Genomic DNA, 26,920 nt, shown 5'->3' on the forward strand with positions numbered 1-26,920 from the left:
ATAGTAAGAAAGGCAATATGACTTGTAATGCCTGCATTCATTCACCTTCTTCGTCGATCTTGTCATTTCAGTCGAAAACGGCTGTGACCCAGATCGGAGAGCAACATGGAGCCCCGGTCTCAGAGTCCTGAGATCGGAGCGGAGATCTCCAGCTTCGGAGACCTGTCCATTTCTCACAAGGTGGATCCTTCCAAGAAGAGCCCTGCGGTTTCAGCTGAAAGCGGTGGCTACCCGGACTACGTCTACGTCCACGCCGCGGCCATCTTCTTCACCATCCACGTGGAGAAACCCGTTGACCGAAGGCTGGTGAGGTACGGCGACCAGATCAGCTTCTCGGTGCCTGAAGCGAAGAATGAAATCGCTCAGCATTATGCTCATGAGCTGGCCTTCAACGCGCTGAAATGTAAGTGACTGGAGTTTACTGGACTTGCAACACTCGGTTCCACAAGAGCTTTTCTTATTAAAACCCTTTATAATTGCACAGTACATAGGCAGGGCTGTGACCCAGGCTATTTTCTTCCTTTCTGTTGGACAAGTGAGTGAATTGCTCATTGCAGTGATGTGCACACATGATTTCCAGGCAGAGAGCTCAGGAGGAGTTAATATAGTCTGTCATGGTTTTCATGTACTTCAGGCTGTGATTTCTGTGTTGCTGAAAGCTCTGCTTGCTGTGAAAGCCCCCTATTAATGTGTAAGATCTTCTTGTCGACCTCTTCTTATTATAGACTTACTGAAACACAAGTTAATTTAAACATGTTCCCTACAAAACACAAGTACACTTGACTAACTTGTGAACTTTGTACAGTCTTAATGAAATCAAACTCCATCATGTCTTTGGAGCCTAGATATACTAGATAATTTAACAAAGGCCAAGCAAACATTGCATATAAAACAGAACTGTCACACTATTTCAGAATTTAATTTTATACATTTATTTTTCTGACACTTTTGTCCAAGGCAACTTGCATTTGCACCTATATACAGTATGCAGGTGGGTGTTTTACTATTTTACAATTCGGGCAAAGTAAGACTCCAACAGTAGTGTCTCCTATGAGATTTGAGCCTACAACCTTCTAATTACAAGTCCAGAACCCTCTCCACTGCTCCACACTGCTGCCCTTCAGTAAGTTCTGTATGGAAGTTGTACAGTACTGTGAGAGGCAAAGGTTCAGAAGGGGGTGGAGTGGGAGAAAGCTGGCGTGAAAGGAGATGGTGACGTGCATGTTTTTTTCTCTTTGAGACCATGAAGGCACTTCAGTAATAAACCAAAAACGACGCTACTCTGTTGCCGGATTTCTTGACACTTCTGTGTCACACGAAGGCACATGTGAGTTTGAAAAGTGTACAGAAGGAGACAAATTCATTCCTGCTCCCTCAACGTCTGTGATAAACTATGCACACTGCCGCGCTGTTCCTGTACGTTTACGCATTGCCTTCTCTGAAGGAGTATTATTTGAATGGAGTTAGTAACAGAGGTTCGGGAGGATTACAAGACCCAGTTTTGGCCGATCCCAATCTTCTGCGTGCAAATACAGGTCTTTAGACCACTGTCTCTCGGTGTTCAACACCCCTCTGCCATTCCCTGTGCAGCAGCTCATTGGCTCATGTGGTGTGGGGGGTTCCTTCTGCCTGCAGCCTGGTGCTCAGTCCTCAATAGAGATTCTTCCCACCTTTGCATTATTGGGGTTTGCCTCTATCTTCTGAAACAGTTTTGCGTGGTTTTTGCACAGACCGTTTTGGAATGCAAGACGTATGGTACATAAACTCCATTTGAACATCACAATGTTTGAAAACGTGCAAAAGAACAACAGTGAACATTGCACAACTCCTGATGTGCAAAGCTGGGAAAGATTTCTTTAGAAGGTGCTACAACTGCAGGATCCTACCTGGCTTTTGAACCCACGACCTTTCACTCTGGAGTCCAGAGCTCTTTTCTACTGCTCCACACTGGTACTGGTTGTCTTCCTTTCTGTTGGACAACAGCTGTTTTGCTGATGTTTATTGAGTATTTAAGAATAATACGCTTTGGCTTCAACCCGTTGGGTTAAGAGCCTCCTGGCCATAGGATGAGGAGGCTCAACCCCCATTCAGAGAGAGGAGTTAACCAAAGGGCAGCTGCAAAGGTGGAGATGGGGTAGAGGCAGGATGAATACCAAAAAAATGAGAAAGAGGAATTTATTTGCCTTCTATAAATGTACATTCAGATTCTTTTTCACGCTGTTCTCTCCAGATGTGCACAGTACAATAGGCAACGCCACACAATGTGCACAGTACGTTACAAAACGGTAAATAATAATGACAGTCACAGCCAACCAAAATGCACAACATAGCACAACAACACACAACCGGTCGTACAGAACAATAAACACAGAGGACAGTAGGTGCGTGATGGTCAAGGTAGAAAGTGCAGAGTGCAGAAATACACGCAGGAGTTATATATAGCAAAAGCTGGTAATGATTAAATGATTATAATTTAAAACAAGTGGGAGAGTTTTGGCTTATCTTATCTTGTCTTATCCCTCTCAAATTCAGTTAGGAACTCAGATTTAGGTTTTGTTTTTTCCTTGCAGTTTTTGCCGACAGTTACTCTCTTTCACCCAGAAAAGCATGCAGTTTGAGCGTTCGAGTTTTAATGGAAAATATTCACTGCATTTGTTTCAAGAAAATGAGCCATTTTCCAAGGCACTGTGTCCGTTCTGCTTTCTCAATACACTTTTGCAATGCACAATCGATAACCACAGCTCTGTCAGCCAAACCCAGCCGCGGGGTTGTTATTTGCTGCAGAATAAACATTATCTCTGTGTCACATTGGAAACCTCAACTGCACCCCCATTACTGAATGGCAGTGAGATTCAGTATTGATTATCTGATGATTCTCATTTGTTCTGCTCTTGATTGGAGTCTTCCTTATGGAAAAAAATATAACTTTAGCACATATTCATCAGACAGCTATGAGAAAGCGACAAACTACAAGGAGTAGTTTTTAATTAAAAAAAAGCAATACCCAGTCCAGGGAGACTCTGGAGGGAACGTGACGTGACAGAAATTAACCTTCAACGTTTGCTCTTTCCCACTCCTCTTTCTCAGGTGCTAGTGCTTCACTAGCTAGTCTTGCTAGTTTGAATAATATTCTCTCAGTTGAAAGTGAATATAAAGGATTCTTGCAGTGCAGTTTACATCTAATTCTTGGCAAAAACAAGAAGAATAATGTTCTTAATAACAAAAACAATAAACTAAGGTGGTCTACATGTACATCTTTTATAGCTGTGCACAAATATACATCTGTACTTCACTAAGGATGACCCAGATAAGGTTATTTTAAGGTTAAATCTTAACACCTGTGTAATGAGTGTACATGAAATTCAAAATGAAGCCCGGAAAAAAACCTTTACCCCATTCATTTTGTTTTAAATATTGGAGCTCAGATAGGTTTGAGAACTTGCACTATCGTACGTGTTTTACTGCTGTGGTGCTGTGTGCTCTATTTCTATGTTGTTCTAAGGGAAAAAACAAAAAAACAGCAAATATTTAAACTTTTATGATCTGAGTGAACACATATTATTATTATCTGTTAAAAGTTAAGTGAGTGGATTACTGTAATCCTTTAAGCAACCAGTAAGATCTCCAGATGTGCTGCAGAAATAGATGATGCTGTGGTTCTATTATGAAAGCTTACCAGGTTAAATTAAATTGATATAGTATTTTTGTAGATTTCCCATGTTTTTACCAAACTGATTCTCTGTTTTTGCCTCTCTTTTTTTGCCTTGGTTGCCAATGACTTTTTATCTTGCTAAAGAACTAAAGCAAAGTACAACATCAAATTTCTTTGTGCTGTAGAAGCCCCTTATAAAGACCACCAACATTTTGTCTGCTCATCACAGGAACAATACTGAAAACTGTCAATTGATAACTGCGTATGAGATTTTGTTGTGTGACAGATTTTAGCACGAAACATCATTACCTCTGGGGAATATCAGAATAAACAGAAAAAAACGTTCACCTGTCCCAGCATCTTACACTTCACCGCCTTTGTTAGGAGAGAGAAATACATGAAGCAAAGAGACAGGTTGAAGAAAGTGACTTTCTTTAGACTTGAGGAGGGAGTACAGTGAGACTTAACCTCTTCACCCACTGCGAAACGGGCTGGGGGGTGTGTTTGTAATGCCAAATGTCATTTACATGTAATCGTCCTGTGTAGAGACAGAGACACACGGAGGTAACCTGTGTTTTGAGGCTCTCAGCATCTGGCTGAATTGAGCATGATAACGCAGACATTACATTCATAATATGGGCAGGGGCCTGCACCAGTGTAGGTGACTGTCCATTCAGGTCAGTGTTCGTGTAATCTGACCAAGGTGATCTTCGTTTGGCCATGTGTGGATCCTGAGGAAGAAGCTGGACTCTCTGTAGACAGAGATGGCGGGGAGTACCTTGTAGTTTCACTGAAGTCTATGTTAATATACTCACCTGGACGTTTTGGCTCAGCAGGCAGAAGGCGTTGATTCAAGCCTGGCAAAGTCCTCAATGTGTCTTGAGACAACCTGGTTGGCCTGCTGCCCCCTTCCCCTTTGCAACAAGTTTTCATTTCTACTTTGTCGTACTGGTGAAGGCGGCAGGTGGTTTTAACCCAAGTGTTTCTGATCTTGACAGAGTCAAACCAGGGGACTTACTTCAGCCAACAGGTACAGGTAGAAACCAAAAGGCTATTCAGACGAGTGAAAACAGGAGACACCCTGTTACACAAAGGGATGTGGGTGTCTCTACAAACAACCTGACCATGTGGTTGACATAGATTTTCTAGTATCTCTGGGAACATGGCTTCATGGATTATGAATCGGTACCTACAGGCAAACTCAACCAATCAAGCTACAAGCAAAGATTTCATCTTTCTTGTGTTCCTGATGTTTTGTTTTTCAGTCAGGACACCTAAGCTAGGTCAAATACTAATTTATTCTATACCCCTAGGCTTAGATGTCTTGGCTTGAGCGAAAATAAAAGTCTTTGGACAGTTAGCCAATGGCAGACATGACCATACGCCTGTCCCAGTGATGGGTCCCTGACAACTCCCTCTAAAATGGGAATGAGCACCTCCACAATCACAACCATGTGCCTTACGCTGTTCTCAAAATCACATTGATGACCGATGCACTCAGGCACACCTGGGGTGGGTCTAGTTGTGTGGTTGCCATTTCCATGCCTTATAAAGCCAAAACGTATGTCCACTGTGTTTGGAAAGTGCAGACCTCCTATCTCAGTCAGACACCTGCAGAATTCATAAATAATTATCATGCTTTGATTTCAGAAGGAATCATGTTGGAGCTTAAGAAATAAGTGTACTATAATGCCTTCACGATTAAGGAATTGCTGCAGTCTTAGTAAAGTAGTCAGACTCTTATTGAAAAGTGAAATCTCTAAATCTCTTCCTCTGTTCAAGAAGAAATGCCCGTCTCTGAAAAGGGTGTTTTGTGTATTTTATTTCAAATAGGTTTTGCTTGTGGATTATCACACCGTGCCTAAGAGTTGAAATTAGATCTGTTTTAAGTGGAGCTTTCTTGCTAAACTGAAGAGATGCCGATTCCAAGTCATGCATTTAGAATTTGCCCATTTGAACGTATGCTTGTGTGCTCCGAAGAAAGAAATGAGTTGTTCCTCTTCTGCTCGCCTTCTTGAAAGCAAGGCTTTTGAATAAGGTTATTTTGTGGGCAAAAGTTCCATTTTCCTAGAACGTTCCAAGAAAATTGAGAACCAAACCAATATATATTTTTGAACTGAAGGGTTATAGAGCCAGATGAATCTTTTCCCCATTGATTTAATAATTCACAGAGCCGCTGCTTGTTTGCACTGATCAGATCATTTCAGAATAGCTGAAATCACTTCTGTGTTCTATCTCAGAACTCCATCGGAGATGCATTATGAGATTTTAATAAGCTCTCCACTTATTATAGATGGGCTGTTGGCATGTTGTTGACAGGAGCAGAGTTTTTTTGTTTGAAATCTGAATAAAATTTCCCACTGAACAAGCGACCACAAAGCTATTCTTTCAAGGGAGAACCCCTTAGCGATGACTGAAAGCAAGAATAAAACTTGGTGAGATTGATTCTTTCAGACGCTACTACTGAGGAATTTAGTGAAGTCATTTATTTTTTCTTATGCTCAAGTTCGTCCTGGGCAGTATGTGATATTGGATTGTTTTTTAAGCTAATGTTATTCTATTATTTTAGCCATAAAAGTGTAAAGATTGCTGTGCTGTGACTTATGTTGTAATTACAAAGGCACAGTTGGAGCAGAGGCATTGATTTGTGTTCTGCGGAAAAGGTTCAGAGAGTCACAGATCTTCACCTTTCATCTGCAGCCCTTTTATTAGATGAGCATGGGGTGAGATTCAAATCCCTCTTTTTGCCATTTTTTATTTCCTTCTCATAATGTGTTATACTGTGCCCACGTTTATAGGATATTCACCTTGCATTATTAACATCCCCATCTTGCTCTATTCCCATCCTACACTTTTACACTCAAATGCACAATGTAAATGAAGTTTTGATCAGCAATGATTATCGAACCTGACAAGCCTTTTGAGAAAGTGGTTCACAACGTACAGTATAGACCTATTAACAACATTTAAAGCAACCTCACAGTCAATCACACAAAAATACATATTTGACTCTGTGAAGGGTCTTAATATGTGCAGAGAACTGAGTTTGTTTTTCTTTTCCTCATTTCTTATACTGTATTTATTTTTAGTATACCTAAACACTGAACATAAGCTTCAGATATTTTTATTATTCTGACATCAGTGTATTACTTGGCATTTACACTAAAAAAAGGAGCTTGATGTGTATTTAATGAAGGCAAAAGAATTGCTGAAATTTTGTAGCAATGCTTTCTGCCCTCTGTGTTGCTCAGTAAATCTTTAGTATTTCTTACATGATGACCTTTACCAGGTGACCTACTTTATTTTTAGTGTTGGTTAAGCTTTTATTTCATCATGAAGTTAATTGATAATTGCAGTTGCTTATTGCTGTGTACTGTAAGGAGTGTTTATTGATGTGGAAGGCATGAATCACTTGACACTTATCCCTTCTTTAAACTGTTTTCTGTATCCCATGCCCTAGTCAGAGAGGTTTTGACAGCTTTGATGTCTTCTCTGCCTGTGGTTTTTTCTCCCGTGCTTCAAAATAAACAGGAGTTGACGTAGACAGGTACTAATCGATTGAAACAGAACGTTTCACAAATATAAACATGGAGCAAATAAGGTTATTAGATTTGATCAAACAAGAAACTTGTCTTGAGGCAAATGTTGAACTTTATTATGACAATTTATGTAAATGTTCACATAATACCCAGAGATATCTATTAGCAGCCATTGTTAGCACAATCCGTAAGCATTACAGCTCGCATTGGTCGCTAAGGATGATATTTAGAAAAGCACTTAAATAAATATCAATAAGGGCAATTGTGAACATGAGTAGATACATCAAAGGTAACCATTGCCAGTATTTTTTGTTGATGTTGTTTAATAAGGTTTACAGGTGTTATTCCATGGATAAAAAGAAAAAAAAACTTAATTAAGAAATTACAAACCATTCAGGTTTCGAATGCAAGGTTATAGAAGACCTTTTTAGAGACAATCAGAACATTACTCAGCTTGAACAAAAATTATCTTCTAGATCTCGTCAGCACTTATTAATACAACATGGACTGTGATGAAATACTAGACTAGATCTTCATCAGTGCATTTTTCTATTAATGTACTTTATTGGGGCTTTCTGAAAGCTTTTGATGATGTGCCACTATGAATTCGGAAATATAAGAATCCAAGGTGGTGTACGCACATGGATTAAGAAATCACCTCCGTCTGGAGTGAAGTCTCCTGAGAGGCACCACAGCGGTCAGTTTTAGGATTACTGCCTTTCCCAGTTTGCATCACTGGTCTAGATTCTGGGTAATATTCTATAAAGCCATAACAGATGGAGTTACAGTAGGGTACTGTATCAGCAGCACAAGCTGTACAGAAAGGCTGCGTGTTTTACTTATGTGAAGAGACACATGGCAAATTAAACTTAATGTCAATGAATGGATGGCATTACAATCAGGCAAAACAGAATGCACAGTTTAAATTTAACATGGGTCGCATTGAACAAAAACTATCGTATGGAAAAAAAATGACGATTTACGTTAACTTGTTGCTTTCGTCATATAGAGAGTGTGATTGTGGGGAAGCAAACGAAAGACTAACATAATTGTTGGCTTTCTAATTAGGAATGTGATATTTATATCAAAGGTAGATATATGAGAATTTACAAGGTACTGGTTAGATCTCAAATGGAAATTTTTGTTCAGTCCTGGTCACCACCATGCTTTTAGAAATATATTTAAAAGGCACTAATTCCTGGTGTGAAGGAGAGCCAGATTCTGACAGATAAAGGGGGACTGAAATGTTTATGGCTGAAACGTGTTGACTTGATTAAAGTATTCAGGATCCTGAAGGGCATCAGCTACAGCAGGTCATGATCAGCAACAAGGGTGAGGAAACACACAAGAGAAAAGTAGGCTGAAGAATACTGGCGACAGAAGACAGGAGACACGTCTGTACACAGGAGATTGTAGAGGTTTAGACCCATCTCCCTTGCTAGGTTGGTGAAACTCACTGGATCCTATGAGAAATGGCCTTGTGGATTTCTGGCTCATTATCCAGCCAATCTAGTGCGATGGACTGCACGCCCCACGTCTCATTTGTGTCCTTGTTATGTTCTTGTGAATGATTGATCTGAGCGAGGATTTGGGGGATAAATATCCCAGCTGGTCAGTTGGCCAGTTAACCATCACAGCAGACACCTTCTCCATGCATGTCAGGAGGCAGAGGACAGCCTCAGTCACAGCCGAGGACTGGAGCGGCCGACTGCGGTCCGGTTTCTGAGTGGAAGCCCTTGATCTGATTTTTTTGAACAGAGAAAAAAAACCCCAACAACACAAGAAAGAAGCTCATAAAGGAAAACGGGGGAAAAAAAAAACACAATTAAAAGGTAAGAGCTTGTCAAACAGGATTTGTAAAGAAGAAAGACAATCGGATGTCCTAGCCGACAGAGGTTTGGCAGCTGCACCGATGCGGTCTAACTGTTCGATTTTCCACTAGAGCAGTGTCTCCAAACAAGTGCAGTCATGTATGATTTAAAGTCCCGGTCTCCCAGGAGCGCAAGATGGATTTCCTGGCTGTGGGTGCAGCTGTCATCTCCTCCACTGCTTAATAGAGACCTGATGATCGTTGCCGAGCAGGAGGTGTCTGGGTCTTGTTGGCATGATCATGGAAGCTATGTCGGAAAGCTCACCAGTTATACACTTCCAGAACTGGAATTAAGCTATCCTCCTAATACCTTTGGCTGAAAATCCCAGTAGTAAGATTTCAAACCGGGCGTTGTCAATGCAAAAGCTTTAGGATGTTATATGGCTGCCAGCTGAGCTTTTAAAAGTCATAAATACAGTACCTAGCAAATAACTTCAATCGGAGGTGAAAGGATACAAACCACTGGCCTGGGACACAATAATAATTTCTTGTGATGTGAAGGTTGCGAAACAGTCTTTTTAAAGTCGATCTTCTTACAAACTCTTTAATGTCTTCTGGGCAAGCGTTACAGAAGCCGTAGCCAATACTTGGATGGATTTAGCCAAAATCATCTTAGTAGTTGTGTAATTACCATGTAATTAATACTTTGGTTATTACTCATAACCACAATTAACTTAGTAAAGCCTGGAACAGGAGATTAAAGACTTCAGGCTTGTTCTTTGTGTACCTCTGGGATACCTACAGTAGTCTCAGAAAGATTTAAGTGGAATTCAGTGCAGGACTGCACTTTGTGACCTAGTTTATGGTATACGGGAAGGCATGAAGCCTTAACAGTATTTAAACTGTTATAAAATACTATAAATAATGTTACACATGTTATAAATATGTGAAATATTGCATAATAACATGTTGGATAACCATGAAGTGTAACGGTCTTCTCTAATTGAAAAATGTCTCCTGGAAAACAAATAAGAATAAGATCAGTCCCTTCACATGGATTCCTTTGCATCATTTGTATACCATCTACAAGATCTATGTGCACACTTCTTTCTCTCACTCAGTAATGTTTTCTCTTTGCAGCTTTCAGTTCTAGTTCATTTTTTAACACTTGCTTTCCTTACTTTTGCAGATCAGGACTTACTTGAAGACATAATGATTGACAGCTGCTTTTACCTGTCTCAATCAATTGTGAGTATGCAGATGAGCACTGCAGTACAAGCAGTCCGGTGGATGTTCTGCTTTTCGTGATTGTTTGAAACACGAGAAGGGTTATAATCGAGAGGAGGCTTTTTAGCCCATCCAGTGGGATGGATACTTTTAAGGCTTTTTTTTCCCCCCGTTTTGAAATCTGTATGACACCGTCTGTTGTTTTATTGTGCAAAGTATTTGCAATAGAACAACCTGCTCCAGCTGAGAAGCCTAATCAGGTTATACTACCAAGAAGTGAATGGAAGAAGCTCGTAAGCATTGAACCACAGCCTTTGGCACATTGCTTTGTTTCACTAAAGTGCAATTGCACTAAGGTGCAATACTGATATTCCACTCTTAATGTCAGCATCTTTTAATCTACTTTTGCCTTATTTTCAAAAGCTGTATATACTAGATTTGTCAGCTCTACTTCGGCTCACTTCATCGAAACAGGAACAAGGGGAGGAAACTGCATTCAACATACTTTGATACCTTTACAGGACACAAAATAGAAGCGTAATGTGTCCCAAGACGTGCAACATGTCTTTATGATGCATAATGCAACGGATTAATTTAGCATAATTTATCCCACATTGGATTGTACCAACGGTTTCTTTAATGATAAGTCTCAGGCTGATATTTTAACAAGAAGCAGGTTCAGTGACAAGAAAAAGACGTCTAATTGCGAACGGGTTTTCTATGTTATGGTACAAAACAACCTATTTTGTCAAACCCTGACTGCTTCCACTATTCTTGCACTTGCAGGAATATCAAATCTGCGATTTCCAGACATGACGAGCAACATTCAAAAAATTATTTTCTAGGTTTCTTACTAAGTTTGAGGAATGACCTCTTTTTCTCATCTGCATTTAACTAAGGACTCATTTTTTTGTGGTGTACTCACCCTAAGCCTAATGCAAACAGACTAGCTTTGGTGTTATAAATTCTGTCAGGTCTGTGCTCATCAGGACGAACCCCTTCTGCTGTTGAGTACTGTTGCTTTTCTTGCAGATCATTGTTATAGGTCATCTGTGGTCCTCAAAGATGCAAACTATGACCCCCGAGAAACTGCACAAGTAAACTAAAATGTCTACTTTGTTAATGATAGAGCTCCTCAAAACCCTTTGCCCATAACGTACAGTATATGTAATTAAAATAAAGGATGCTTGTGGGTTTGCATTTTCACATTAAGTGTGTGCTGGGTCCCTTGGGACTGTTACGAGCGTTATGTGCGTGTGGCCCTCCAAGTACCTTAGGTATCTTAGGTGTGAGCAGCTGTTTCCTTTCACAGTTCTGCCCTCCTTAAAGATGAGAAGAACATTAAATCCCGTAAACACTGGGAGGCAGAAACGCTCAGGGAAACACCTGGACTTCAAATGGCAGCTTTGTTCTCCCGGGTCTAAAGAAAGCTCGGGTACTTCATCACGCGATTCATAATCCGAGGCGGAAAACAATCGCTTATTTCAGTGCAGCAGAAGGAACTGAATTAAGTGCATATTGTGTTCTGCTAAATGGCTAAATAACTGCTACTTAAGTCTCCCCATTTACCCAGGGACACAAGAAAAATAACATCGTGATTTGCTCTGCACAGCTGGGCCCCTGGTGCAAACAGTTCCACACAACAGCCAGTGGTATTCAGCTCCTTTGCTTATGACACCTCCCCACGCATTGGTTTCATTTCAGTCCATCTTGTAAAAGCGATCCTCTTTGCGTTTTCCAAAGTAATACGCTAGGTTCTTGTGAGGTGGATCTTGAACTGCATGCGAATGATTCGACGGCTGCTTCTGTAGAACGAGCTGTGAGTACGAAGCCCGTGTTAACTTTGCAAGCACATTCATTACACAGGGGTGAAGAATCCCTAGAGCAGAACTTCCCAGTCCAGGTCCTTCCTGTGCCCCCATGGTTAGCTGGGTTTTATTCCAGCTGAGCTCATCATTGTTGAATTGAACCTCAGTTGTATCTAATCATTTTCTATTTTGATGATGATGATATTTTGATTATTATTATTAATAATTTGACATTTAATTAATACTATTTTAATGATAAAATTAAATGAATTCTGCTTTAGAAATATTTGCATTGTTTTAATCTTTGCCCATTGTAGATTGTAGCTGATAAAATATTGTTGTGTGCTTACCTGTAGGTCAAACACACGTACAGTAAGATTGTGAGATCATGAGTCGGAGTATGAATGGGTGGGCAGGTGATCTTATTGTACCTCACCTTGCAGAGCTACAATCGCCGAGAGCAGATATGTTAAGTGTTAAAAAAGCGGAGGTCTTGGATGAAAAGTTTTCCCTAAATTTTGAGGTTGGCTTTTTCAGAAGATGGCCAGCAGTGTATGTGACCATGTTACAGTACATACGAAAGACAGACAGCAAGGAACAGCAGTAAAATTAGAAATAATACTGTGTAGCAGGAGGGATGAGGCAATAAAACAAAAAAAACTATAAACAAATTACAGCTTTGTATAACCTACTCCCCCCGACTTGGCTCCTTCGTGACAAACTGAAACCTGTGAGGTACTGTGCACTGGTGGACCTGTATTTTCAAATTTGTGCAACTATTAAAGTTTCCTTTGTCAGCCTGACAATCAGAATCAAAGGCTGTGTTTTCGGCATCAGTTAAGTGTCATACGGGGATGGTAATTTAGTTTATGAATGAAGTCCTATTCCCCTTGTGCCTTCTTCTGACTGCGTTAATGTTAGCGATGTAGGGGAGAAGATAGAATATAAGGTATGGGGCTTTCAGAGGTGCTTGCAATTAAAAAAAATTAGTAATATTAGTCTTTGTATTTTATTTTATGTTTATAAGGATATTTCATCAATATTTGCAGTTTAAGGTATTGTCTGTTTTGTTCTCCCTCTCCAAATGATTCCCTATTGATTAGGAAGCCTCGTGACCTCACTGAGTATTCACTGCCCAGTGGGGGTGTGTTAGTATTAACTGGTATAACGTGCTTGTACTCAAGCCTGTGTCAGGACTGACTGCTATTTTTAATCAAATATCTTTCATAATGTATACAACCTCTACAATCGCTAACAGCCCCTTTTTAATTCGAACATTTGTGAGTAAATTGAAAACTCTTTTAGGAGCGGAATTTAATTTAAATAGGTTGTAATCAAGGGTACTAGTAAAGCTAAGTAAACAATAGCTAGAAGAATCCTTACAAAACATTAGCATTTTAACAGTGCATTTGATAATGAAAATATATACAACATTATATATTTAGATTCCCAGAAAGCTTTTGAAAAAGACCCTCGTAAAAGGTTGTCTTAAATTTAAAATTAATTGTAATATATGTAAACAAAATGAAAACCACATATGAATAATGGTCTTGCAGCATTTATTTTCGTAAAAATATTCAATGCTGTAATATATAGGTGAGGTTTAGTATTAAGAAGTGCCAGGTAGTGCTTAATTACTCTGCTGTATGCAGTCTGTAGCGAGCCCTCAGTGTGCTCACAGAACTGTGCAGCAGAGCAGGGTATTGCTTGGAACACAACAAGATTTGGCTCAGATCCTCTTCCCCACATCAGGAATTGTGTTCTCTATCAGTCCTGCCCTACAGTTGCCGGTGGCGAGTGGAAATTATCCTGTGGCTGCCCAGAAATATTTTTGTTACTCGTGATGAACTGCAGCTTTCAAACCTGCGCACTGAGAAGGATATAAATCCAAAATCCGTTTATTTCATATTTGTCTGTGTACCTAGACCATCTGCTAGGTTATGGGCTGAGCCTTGCAGACAGAATCTCTGGGGGGAAAAATATTGTAATTTTTATGTATTATTATTATTGCTTCGGGCTGGTATGTGAAATATATGATTGATGCGTATATATATTTACTGTATCTATTGGAGAGATCAATTGGTTTAAAAATCAGAATGGAAAAATACAGTATTGCATTCAGAATGTGGTTCAGCAATATTGTTGAAGACGGAGGTGTGCTAATCAACCGTGAATGGGTGGCATGCACAGCAATAATGTCAAACACTGGGTTCGGAGCAAGATAGCATTTAATCCAGGAACTAAACTGGAATCAGCATATGTTTAAAATGATAACCATAATTGATTTTGCGCAGCGTATGTTTTTTTTCTTCAGAATGAATGAATGGCCCTCCACAAACATGAAACTAAACTGGCCTTTCCAGCATGTCCAATGCAACAACACTCTAGAAATAATCATAAATAAAATGAGATGTGAAAACAGTTTTGCTTGAGATGAAACTCATTAAGACATAATGTAAGGTAAAACAAGCCATGGGTGTGATTATCTGAGGCGTAGAAATGTCTTTAGATAATCCCATTAAGCCTACCGAACCTTTATAAACCTGTACGCTGCTCATAGTCAGTAGGTTTATGTTGGTGTTACTCTACATCCTTAAAGCATAACAATAAATTCAGATGCAATGAACTGCTCTTTAAAATTCATTTTGCTCCTTTATTGCACCAGGTGTTATAAAGTTCAGCCTTGAAGATATCCCGGTATCCAGTAAAGATCGTAACTCTTGCAGGGGCGCAGCAAGAGTGCAGATAGCAGTTTTAATTTCTCTCCCAAAAGAAAAAATGAAAAGATCTTGGGAGATAATCCTGAGAGGTGCAGGACCTGGCACAGCCCAGAATTAACGAGTTCGAATAAAAGAAGCAATAATGTATCTTCTCGTTTGAAAAATACAAAATTGGAAAAAATAGGGTTATTTGAGCTTGGTGAAGCAGTTCACTTTATGGTGGGAGACTAGGGATTTACAGTGAAAACAGTGAGGCTGTAAGGGGACACAGTGAAAGTCATGGAGACCCTTTATCTGCAGGAGCACACAGGGAAGAGGAACATTATGTGTGCTTAGGGATGCTCAGTTCATCCTGGATCAGTGCTGGTCTTGGATCTCAGCTTGGTGACTTAGCAAGTTGCGCTGTTCTTGGCCTAGGATTATGTTGTTGCTGCACAAAGAAGATTCAAACTGAAAACATACAGTAGATGCAAGTCTGGTATATTTTGTCGAGGACCAAAGATGGATGATTGTGTAGTGAAAACTATATGGTGATTCTATAGCATTTAGAGACCTTGTATGGTGGCTATGCCTGCATTTTGAAAGTACTATTTTTGTATTATGTTTTTTTTATTATTTTGATCCTCAAAGATAAATTGACTATGACATTTTCAGTTTATGATCCATTTTTTTAGTTTTTGTTTTATTGCGTCAAGTAGTTTTAAATACAGTCAATAAAGTTCGAGTTCGAGTAAGGTTTGGTAACTGTATGGGAAAACTCCTCATGGACTTTCTGTTCCTCTTCCAGCCAGTCTCACATTGGCATTTGAGCCAGACTCTGTTCATTGCTTTAGAGGGTTTAGATTAAGTCAACCACCAGCCTAAAACATGCCATTTGCTTTCTACGGATTTATACAAGTGCAGAATTTGACATTCATACCCATCAAAAGAAGAAGCAGATACCTATAATAATATCTTTTTCTGTTTTCTAGGCAATAAAAAGCCAAGGGAAGGTTAGGATCTATAGTTTGAAGCACAGAATTCAAGTCAATGTATGTCACGCTACAGTAGTACAATAGACTAATAAGACTTTCTAGTATTGTTCTGGAATCTATCCAGAAGAGAGCCTCCCAGTACCGTCTGAAAACGAAGTCTCTACGCCGACAGGCAAAAACAGCTGAACATGTTTTAGCCTTGAACAGAGAAGACCGTGAGGCAACCTGCTTTGAGCTGATTTGAAATCCACGGAGGCACTGACAGCGTCGCTCCAGTGGACTTCTTCAGAACGCGCAGGGAAGCCTGAAGCAGAGGGCACAAATGCTCGAGGGGAAGTGCACATGAAACTGGGAGCAGGCAGCTGTGGCTGGAAGGTTGCTGGTTACAATCCCGCGGCCAGCAGAGGAATCCTACTCTGTTGGGCTCCTGAGCAAGACCCTTAACCCCAACTGCTCCAGGGGCGCTGTACAATGGCTGACCCTGCGCTCTGACCCCAAGCTTCTCTCCCTGTCTGTGTGTCTCATGGAGAGCGAGCTGGGGTATGCGAAAAGACGAATCCCAAATGCAAGAAATTGTATATGGCCAATAAAGTGATCTTATCTTATCTTATCAAATGGCCGAATCAGATCTCCGAATCAGTGACTGAAACCCAGACGGGGCTATATGAGCCGAATGGCCTCCTTGCAAGCTTTGTTAGTTTAACCCCATATTAAAGAACGGTATCAGTGCTCTGGGCCAAGGTTTCACTGCAGTTAGACACCGCTGTCACACACCTACACAGATCATTGCAGAAAATGAAAATGGCTTTGTTCAATTAATGACTTCTACAAAATGTAAAGAAAGCACTAATCAGACACCGCGGTTCCGTGTCATTACCTTTACAGATGAGTGATAGCGATCTGTTGTGATTATACCATCTGCTAATAATGTGATCACTGTCTTCTGGTGTGTACACCAAGGAAGAATAATTAAACTCATCCTATAATTAATATATCCCTCCTGAGTTTAATTAGGAAACTGTCTCGGATATTAAAACAAAAATTCATCATAGATAAGGTCCTTATTATGGCGTTCTGTAATTCATGTTGTACTCGGTAATAGTCTAAGAGGTAATAGATATTTATTCAAGTAGTATTTCAACAGTTTTGTTAATAATAATATTGGACTATGATCAAATATCTACAGTATGAAGAGGTGATTGGATTCTGCCTGTTTACATACAAATATGCTAATTATAAAGTGCTACCTACAGTTGTATATTTATCAATAATGTTGTGTGAGAATACGTCAGGAAAGTAATGGGGTTTTAATGTTAATTGATTTGTGTAAAAAAGTAAAGGGAATATAACGTACTTTCATAATGCGAGACGAAGACCATACAAATGACAAGAAGAAAGCTTATGAAGTTCTCAGAATTACTGGGTCTTTGTAAATGTATTAGTTTGAAGAAGAATTCCCATTTTAAAACAGTGTTTCATCTACTGTGAGAATTTAAGATAAAGCTTATCCACAGTAGATCAACATTGCACAAAAATGAGCTGTATCGTCTCTCGCACCCAGATAAAATAAATGAAACTGGAGGAATCCAAAACAGCTGAAGTATGGTTTTGATAGATGATTTTTGTCTATGCTTATATCTTCAGAAACAATAAAAGAACCCATAATTATATGATCCCCCCAGAAATACCCTATGCTTATTCTTGTGCATCTGTAGATAGATAGATAATACTTTATTAATCCCGTAGGGAAATTGATGATAATACTTTAGTGTACTGTAGTGCTAGTGCTTAGTACATTTTCCTAGGAGCTGGGCCTCAAATGTCCATTAGTCTTAGGACACATTTTTATAAATACTCAGTATCTGATGTGTTGACTGCTTAAATATTCTTCACATCAGTTCAACCGGAGTGGCATCTTCAGGTTGCAGCATGGAAACCCATTTAGTCATTTAAGGTTTGGCCTCATCTTTGATGGACAAACTCTTGAATGATGGAAACAGGAGGGTAAAGGGATGAGAGGGTTTTTTCATGTGGAAAAGAGTGGACACTGCCCATTTTCAATCCCTGTGGCATCTGAATCTGGTCAGCCACGTACAGTAGCTGGGCTGTAACGATATTACGCACATGTACAGTACGCACGTGACTTATACTTGTGCCACTCTCTTTTCCAGCCTGACGACCTGACCAGCCTGGTGGTGGTCATGCTGTACGACTTCCAGGATCGCAAATTCCTGCCGCGAGCGTGCCCCGAGGAAGAGGAGATTGAGGAAGTGAGAGACGTGGAAAAGTGTCTTCTGAGGTCAGTTTCCACTGCCAACCTTTTCCACACGCTCCGTTTCCCAGAACTGCGATTTCTATCCCATCCTGTCCATGTGGTGATGACAGCACTGGCACATAATGCTACCTCAGTCCAGTAAAAACAAACGGCTTGCATAATCCCTGATAGAAAATCAGCACCGTTCAGCTCAAAATACAATTTGTGATATTGGAAGTGGAATTTACTCCAGTAAATGTCTCCCTGCACAGAACCTTCACAGAATCAATTTTCTACCTACAATGCAATTGAATGAGTATGAAACTGAGGAATGCTGACTAGTCTAAAAAAATCAATCATTTTTTATATCGTTAATATTTGGAAATTTGATTTTGTGGTAGATTCATGGGGTAAGCCTCAACCGTTTTGTATTGTACAAATAACAAAGAAACAATATTAGAGAATATAACCAACAAAACATTGAGCCCATATACTGGAATTTCGGAGACACGTGCGACACGTGCTGTATATGGAAAACTGAACGCTTGGTAAACAAGACTGTGGTTTTGCAGAGTCAATAAACTATTTGTGGAGGAAAACTCATTCCATTTCTGTAGAAGTGCCTTTGTAGTGAATCCCACTGTGCACTGCTGCGTCCTGGAGAAAGTGCTCCGTGGGGTTCGTTATTGTTACGTGTGTTTCTCAAAGTCATTTTTCTTTCGTTTGCAATTCCCTTTCTGCACAGATACAGGACTAAACTTGCTGCTGCCCTGGCTCGATGTCGAATTAAACACAATCTTCTCACCATTGACTACATTCTACCAGAGTCTGTGCGAAAAAAGCAAGAGAGAGCCAGCACTCTCCCCCTGTATGCCTGGGTAAACACAATGAAAACCAGGTAATTTATTTTTATTTAGCATTACGTGATATACGGCTACATTTATTACTCCACACCTTGGTATTCAGTCATTTTACTCTGAACTCACAACATTTATGGGCATTTCTCATCATTTCTGGAGATCCGTTCTTCAAGAAACGGCTCTGATCCGTTAAGTGCTAATTGCCAAGCAGGCCATAGCCCCCTCTCGTTTGTGTCTGTTTTCTAATCGCATTGAATTCCTTAATTTCATGAGTTTAATCCCGTGCCCAAGTCCATCAGAAAATTCAATAAAATATAAGTTGAGTCTTGAGCAGCAGTGCTTTTGAGAGAAACGAGCATGAATGTGCACCTCTCGTCTCACTGTCACCCTCGCTCCTCAGACACTTTCATGCAGTGCATGCAGAAACGTCATGACTGCTATGAAAGAGTGATGAAATAATCGACACCAAGAAACCTACAGACACTTTGGGTTCTGAGGATCAAGAGGGCGATTTTAATGAAGCGATCACGATGCATATAAAATGCGAATTTTCCTGTATCATTGATGTGAAAAGCCGTGCCACAGCTCTGAAGGAGGTGTGCCTTAGTCCTGTATCGTATGCATTAAATAATGTTATTCAGGTCGGTTCAAGCTGTGGGTGAGTTTTGGTGCAGGGTAAAGTAATTTTTCAGTAATGATGTTTTCTGCATTCATTGACCTACAGTACATAAAGGCATGCCCCACTGCGGCGTCCTCATTCCTGGCAGCCATACGTAGCATGTTAAATGGGAGCTCATTTGGTCTTTTGCATAATATCGCTAAAAACATTTTTTTGTTTCCGTATTTGTAACTTACAGCAATTCGAATTTGGACCACTGTTTTAAACCCACAGTGTCAAAGCATCTCATTAACTAAAGTAAATGGAGTTTTCACATTACAACGCACAGTGCTCTTATTTATCAGTTCTCTTTTTTTCTCGTTTTTTAATGGACTGTTTAAGATAACTGTAACAGATCAGACTAGAAAATTGGGAACACAACCAAGAGATGAGGCGGAACGGTTAATTAGTCGAAACAGCATTGGCGTTTTCACAAGGCGATTAAGGAAGCAGCACTGAAGCACTGATGTTGAATGCAGGTGGCCAGGTGGTCGGGGAAACAAACTCATCCTAGCAAACACAGACGGATCACCATGAGGTAAATTGGAGAAAGAAAGGACATCGAGGCAAAACCCAGAGAAGAAATGCATTCACCTTACAGTACGCAAGTCGGAAACAGCCCTTAGCCACTGTGTGAATGCATACAGATAATTACCACTGGTGATATTTGCCCTTGCTGTGTAGGGGAGAGAGGAAGGAGGGACAGGAGAGCAGAACTGTAGGCTCTCTGGGGTTTATTCTCCTTTAATGGTTAACGGGTATCAGAGGGCAAGAGAGAGAATGTAGTAGATGCAGCGAGAGAGCTAGAGAGAAAAGGATTGGAAAATTACCTTGTTTAAATAGGGGGAGAATAATGAAATCCCAATGAATTAAAAACGTTTTTAAACCCTGTAATTAGAATAATGAAATACCAAATATAGCGTACACTTAAAAGTGCTGAGTACCGTAAACAAATGAGAATGAGCTTTTAGCCAAAATTGTACTGTTCATTACCTTGGATTGTGCGTTTCTGTAATTAAACAGGAAATAAAGCACACAGTAAATAGTACAAATAATAACATCACTTGGGTGCTTCCCTGAAGTGATTCCAATATGCGTTACTCACATAATTCACTGACAGAGTGAGATAATATGCAGACGTTATCACACTGACTTGAAGGAGGAGCGCGGTTTAAGTATAAAAGAGCATTAAGCTCCGCACTGTTCACCACACTACCTGCTCTTTATGCAGGTGATGTGAACTCTCCTTATCTAGAAAATAATAGTATGGGACCAATGGGAGCTTTCTAAGAAGTCAAACTTGCACAAATTGAATCTTGTGTAAATTGGGGAGAGGGCGTACTTAAAAATAACCTAACATAGCCTGCCACCAGTCCTCAAAGAGGCTAGCTGATCACACAACAGACTTTGTAATAATTTCTAACCAAACATAAAGCAAGTTATCTACCACATGCAGGCATTTTGCTTTCCAGTTAGTATCTTGTACATTCTCTGTGTTGGTTATTTTTACTCACAGTCTTACCTGAGTCTGAGGCCATTTTCACCTGCTTGGTCCTCTGGGGATCATCAATCATATCTGAGAATTATTTTTCTAAAGTACCTCTTGACGCTTTGGCAGGTGTGTGTGTTGCTGGGATCTCAGTGCTGTGAACAAGTTTAAATTAAGAAAGGAGTTCGCTCTCTGATCTCTGATCTGTCAAGAACAGCGTGTTTTATGCTCACTGCAGACATTAATTCTGTTAAGCCCCAGTCATTTATGTATGTTGGCTACAAAATAAATGTTTTTACAGAGCTTGAGTCAGCAGGATTCGGATGACAGGAAAGGCCTTGTTTTTTATGTGCTTTGCAGGGGGCATTCTTAGCTAGCAAGCTTATTAACTAACCCCAACTGACGCAATTTAATGGCCTTCAGGACATTAAGAATAGTTCCTACTTGGGATCAACAACTAGATATTAATGTTGAAAAAGAGAAACATTAGAAATCACATTCCCGAGCGAGAGCAGCAGATCCAGTTGTCCTTCAGGGCCATGTTTTCGTCCTTTAAGGAGTGATGCGAAACTCATGAAATGTGAGATCCATTTCAGTCAGGGCTGTATGGGCTCTGCCGTTATTGAAAATCTGTCAGATGTTATCCAGTCCAGTGTCATAAACGGTAAGGTCATTACTTTCACACAGGTTTGAGCCTAGGATTTACAGTAAGTGCTCTGTGTCTTGTGTACCTGGTATGTGCTGCACTCTAGACAATGTCATTTGTGTTGTGCCGCTGAGCGTGTTTCTCTCCAGCCATTACTTCTCAAGTCTGAGGAGAAAGTGCTTTCACGGCTCTCTGGAGTTCATGGCAACAACTGGGTCCTACTGTATTTACCTACTATCTCTTGTCCAGAAAGAGTATGTGGGGGCTGAGAGCACTTATTAAAATGCTTTTCGGAATATTGAAATTTGGATTCCATTGGAACAAAAATGAACACTATAATGTTCAAGGCTTTTTAATCCGTGGCAAATTTGTCTTATTTTGTATGTGCCTCTGAGTAACTGCAGTTAAGTTGCAGTTCATTTTTCTTTTAATTTGGAATGGCCAATTACTTTATTATATAACCACCTAATTTGGAGTTTGCTCGTTCTTTCCATTTTGAATCACAGCAACACTTCCTGTGGGGAAGAAAGAACAGTGCTCCTCCAAGCTGCTACGGAGCTCTCAACACGTCACAGGCCCTGAGCCCACTGGAAGAGTAGTTAATATCACCACCCGCCTGCTGGCATCTGGGAAACTGTAGGAGTCGGCCTGGCACTGACCCCAACTGCGCTTAGCCATTCCTTTTCTGCTGCTAGGGGAATCCCAGTCACAGTCGGCTAGTGACATGACTCAGAACATGCGTTTTAGCCAACTTTACTGGAGCACGTTAGGTTTCTCACATAGTGAGTAATAGTCCCATTAGATTTCTTCTGTGGAAACGTGGAGTCATTAGTAGCTTAATTTCAGTGTTTTCAAATACAAGTTTCCATCACTTTTTATAGTACAGTGAATCACAGATACAGGTCATCAGCGATTAAGCAGTCCTGCAGATTTTTAAATATTCCTTATGAGAATTGATTTTGTAATACAGTTTCTCATTAGTGTAATGGTTAAATTGTACAAATGCAATTGATTTTTATCAAACGATCCAACGGTTTTTAATTAATGTGGATATTGGAGGACAAGTTTAGTTGTTGTGGCACAGAAGCCAAAAAAGTCTTCTGTGGGCCAGCTGGGTGAAGAAAAGGCATTTGTCTCTCGAAGAAAAAAACCAAAACAAAATGAAACGTAAAAGCTTGTCAAAGAGCTAGTTCTGTCTCCTGATCTACAGCATGACCAGGAGATCAAGACCGACTAAGAATTCACTGGCACAGAACACTGATGAATGAACGCACACGACTGAAGAAAGAATGCTTTGTTCATGTATCATTGTGCATATAATTAATTTAGACAGCAAAACCTGGCTTTTATAGATAACAAAGAAGATCAAAGGAAATAAAACAGCCACTATAATACTGTAATAAATGTCTGATGTGCATGCTTTGGTGCTCTTCTCTTTGTTTTTTAACATATCTGCTGAAAGAGAAAAATCACATCGGAAATTTATTTGAAAACATTACCACAATGCCATTTAATAATTGATGGACACATTAATTCATTTTCTTGCGTGTTTTGCAATTCGTGTTCCCAATCTTAATATTTATCATGTGGTCTGCCTGTTCTGTGAGCCAGGGCATATCAAATATATAGGAACAGATCTTGTTTTCTTGTAATTAGGTACAGATTCTCTTGAGGACATTGACAATATTAGGGTGTTTTTGTAAGCTGCAGAGGAACTGTTCTATTGTTTACAAATGTCTTTGTAAATTCTTTTTTTTTTCTTTTCTTGAATTGGGGAAGGTTACAGAATGAAACTGTCTTTCACCTGGAAAGAAATAAGAGATTTAACTTGTGTGATTTATATTACCAGCCTTGAAGATGTGTGCTGCACCTTGGAGAAAGAGGGATTTTCTGAGGTGAAATCAATCTCCCAGCTCGGAGGATTAACTTTCTGCCTGGACCCTCACTGTCAGGATTTGTTAGTTTTTCCTCCACACCTCAAAGCTGACCTTTACAGGACAAAGCTCTTAACGGAGTACAAGCTCATTATTCAGGTAGGTTTTGCCACAGCACTGTGCTTTTCATTAATGCCTGGAATGTCATTAAAGACTGGAATTAGGCGGAAAGGTTGTTCAGTTTGTGTGGCAATTCCAAACCCTTAGCACCATTTGTGAGTAAAGTTGATATGCCAGCAGCCATATCACCCTGCAACTCACAACTGGCAGCCCACTGAAGCTCAGCAGGTGTGAGCCTGGTCAGTACCTGGATGGGAGACCTCCTGGGAAAAACTAAGGTTGCTGCTGGAAGAGGTGTTAGTGGGGCCAGCAGGGGGCGCTCATGCGGTCAATGTGGGTTCTAATGCCCCAGTATAGTGAAGGGGACACTATACTGTGAACAGGCGCCGTCCTTTGGATGAGACGTAAAACCGAGGTCCTGACTCTCTGTGGTCATTAAAAATCCCAGGGCGTTTCTCAAAAAGAGTAGGGGTGTAAACCTGGTGTCCTGGCCAAATTTCCCATTTGCCCTTATCAATCATGGCCTCCTAATAATGCCCATCTATGAATTGGCTTCATTACTCTGCTCTCCTCCCCACTGATAGCTGATGTGTGGTGAGCGTTCTGGCGCACTATGGCTGCCGTCGCATCATCCAGGTGGGGCTGCACATTGGTGGTGGTGGAGGGGAGTCCCCATTACCTGTAAAGCTCTTTGAGTGGAGTGTCCAGAAAAACACTATATAAGTGTGAGCAATTATTATTATTATTATTATTATTAAAGATGTAGTCTATGCACACAAGACAAGACCGTTTTAGAAAACTTTCATCCGGGAGTTTTAATTGCTTTATTTTTCTTAAAGCACAAGTGTGTTTAGCCACTCGGCATTTATTGGCACACAGATGTTTTATGAATTCTGTCTCAGTGAGTGCAAAGCTCTTTAAAAGCTGTGTGAAATTGTTAAATTGAGGATTAAACATCTAAAAGCCGGGTACATTTTACTGCTTTGGCTTAGACAAACTCGGGTGAATTTAATGGCATATTATCGCCAGCCTCGTTCCTCTGTGCTGTGACGTCCACCTTCAGGATTAAATGCTAAACATGTTTTTGTCTGCAGTTTGTGAAAGTTAACACAGTCTGAGTTATCTCTTTGCACGTGTACTGGCTAGCTATGTGATAGATACTGTATGTGGTACACAGTTCTATTATTGTATCATGTCCTATTTATTGTCACAGTGGTTTCACTCGATAGTATTGCTGACATCAAAGTAGTCTTTACTAGATATTCTCCTCTCCTGTGATTCTTTAATTGTTGACATCCTGAAAAGTATTCAAACTTCTTGAATTTCATCCACTCTCCACAGGTAGAGTGAGCAGAGGTGCCAAATATCAATTCTGTTGACTCAGAAGCAATCTGAAACACCATAAACTGTACCTGTGCCTTTCTGTACTGTACATTGTTCTGTATTTTAATTCCCCCTCCTTCTGTCTGATCCAGCAGCTTTGCCTCCTTATTCTCCAACATCTGCAATCACTTCAACACCTCATCACCTCCCTCACTCGCCCTGCTGTTTTAAAGAAATTCCTGTGCATTTTATCTAAGATATCAATGTCTTGTAAGGGCTTTTGTTATCTTGCCTTAAAACACATGACCTGTTTCGAAGACATCTTACAGAAGCAGGCATTCCTGCTGATGGGAAAACGTCAAGCAACTTTATTTTTTATACATAAGAAAACATCAGGGAAATGAGCAAATCTCCAAATACAAATTCTCCTCTCTTTTTGAATGTGTAGGATAAGTCCCGCAGTCTGGCTGCTCACTCTGTGAAGGCCTTGCTGACCGACGACGATGATGTCATCATGGCGAACCTGACCTCTGGCTACACCATTGCCCACATGGCAGCTCTGAGCACGCTGAGCACGGGCAGAGTGTGGGTGTGTGGAGTGAGCCAGGCCAGAGAAGAGCTGCAGGAGATCCTCTCACACATGGAGTGCAAGAGTATGAGCCCACAGTTACTACCATTAAAGGGGAACTGCCACTGTTTTTATATTTGGGGGTTAGAAAGAGTCAGCTTTGAGGAGTGCATTTCAAACCACGGTAAACCTGTTCCAGTTTACATCACAAAACAGGCACAAGTTCCAGGTCTGCGCAGCGCCATATTCTGCGATTTGAAGGAGGGATCAAAACTTCTGGTGAAGCGAAGTGGCCCTGTTACATTGTAAAGAAGCAATAGAATTGTAATGAATATTTTAATCCAATAGAAATGTTGCTCTTGACTTCAAGACGGTTTTGATATTAAATGACACTTATTAACTCTGCATGCAGATCGAAACTTTCTGCATGTCCGCTGCACAACCTGTGCTTAATTCGCTTGCATATTACATGACATTAGTCATGACGGTGACTAGTGAGCAGGAAGGGCCGCTTCATGTCACAGTTTGCGCAAACTCGCTCTGGCGAGACCAGCGGATTTTGACGACAATGGCAACTTTATAGTCCCTTCACAAATGTTTTTCGATTTGTGTGCCTAATGCGTGATTTGTAAAAGTTTTCAGTACCATCAATGATGTTATTTTGTCACTGAGATTTAATAACCGGTCTGAGAAATTGGGACTGCAGTTCTCCCTTTAAATCATCTTTATCCAGTTATCGCAACCTTGAAAATGAAGAGCCTGTAGAAAGTGGAGTAAATCGACGCACTGCTTTCCCAGGGTGCCTCGGCAGTTGAGCAGTTATAAATAAGTTACCTCATAGCTTTGCCTGAATTTTATTCAGTTCTGAGTTTTAATACAGGATTTATACACTCTAAATATATTTTTGCTGTTCACTCATACTTTACTGATTAGTGTGAGTTCTATTTTGCAAACTATTTTATCCTTTAAAACGGAGACATGATGTACAGTATACAGTACTTAGAGGCAGGTTCCACACAATTTGCAATTTGACTTACAATTCTCTTTCTCATTCTCCAGTTTATCAATTTTTCTACAACTGGGTGAGTCAACCACCTGGGAGACGGTACTGTGTGTGGCAAAATAATTAGCACCAGTCATTGGAATCACTGAGGCAGACTGATTCTCTTTCTTTTTCTCTCAATCTCCTTCACAGATGTAAAGCTTCTCCCTGAGAGTTTTACAGATATCGAGCCCACAGACCCACGGCTACAGAAGGCTAAAGTCATCCTGGTGATGCCTCAGTGCTCAGCGACAGGTGTTAGCAACCCAGTGGAGTTCATCTTGAATGACAGCGGAGGTAAAGCACGCAGAACGTTTTATTTGGAATCACATTCACTCTCCTTTCCTGCAGTGTTC

At 40.3% G+C, this 26,920-nt stretch overlaps 1 protein-coding gene across 2 annotated transcripts in view; it reads left to right on the plus strand.

Moving 5' to 3' along the window:
- The window catches only part of LOC148677677 (protein NSUN7-like), a 55,900-nt gene that overhangs the window by 6,334 nt on the left and 22,646 nt on the right, over nt 1-26,920 (plus strand). For both annotated transcript variants that reach the window (XM_088623556.1, XM_088623547.1), the window contains 7 exons: nt 72-403; nt 10,191-10,249; nt 17,902-18,029; nt 18,730-18,882; nt 23,487-23,670; nt 25,403-25,607; nt 26,718-26,861. In XM_088623556.1, the coding sequence (XP_088479682.1) occupies nt 106-403; nt 10,191-10,249; nt 17,902-18,029; nt 18,730-18,882; nt 23,487-23,670; nt 25,403-25,607; nt 26,718-26,861 (1,171 nt within the window). In that variant the 5' untranslated portion in view covers nt 72-105. The remainder of the gene's footprint in view (nt 1-71; nt 404-10,190; nt 10,250-17,901; nt 18,030-18,729; nt 18,883-23,486; nt 23,671-25,402; nt 25,608-26,717; nt 26,862-26,920) is intronic.

This window comes from Lepisosteus platostomus, chromosome 1 (genome assembly GCF_059453375.1).
Source record: "Lepisosteus platostomus isolate fLepPlt1 chromosome 1, fLepPlt1.hap1, whole genome shotgun sequence".
Classification (NCBI taxonomy): Eukaryota; Metazoa; Chordata; class Actinopteri; order Semionotiformes; family Lepisosteidae; genus Lepisosteus; species Lepisosteus platostomus.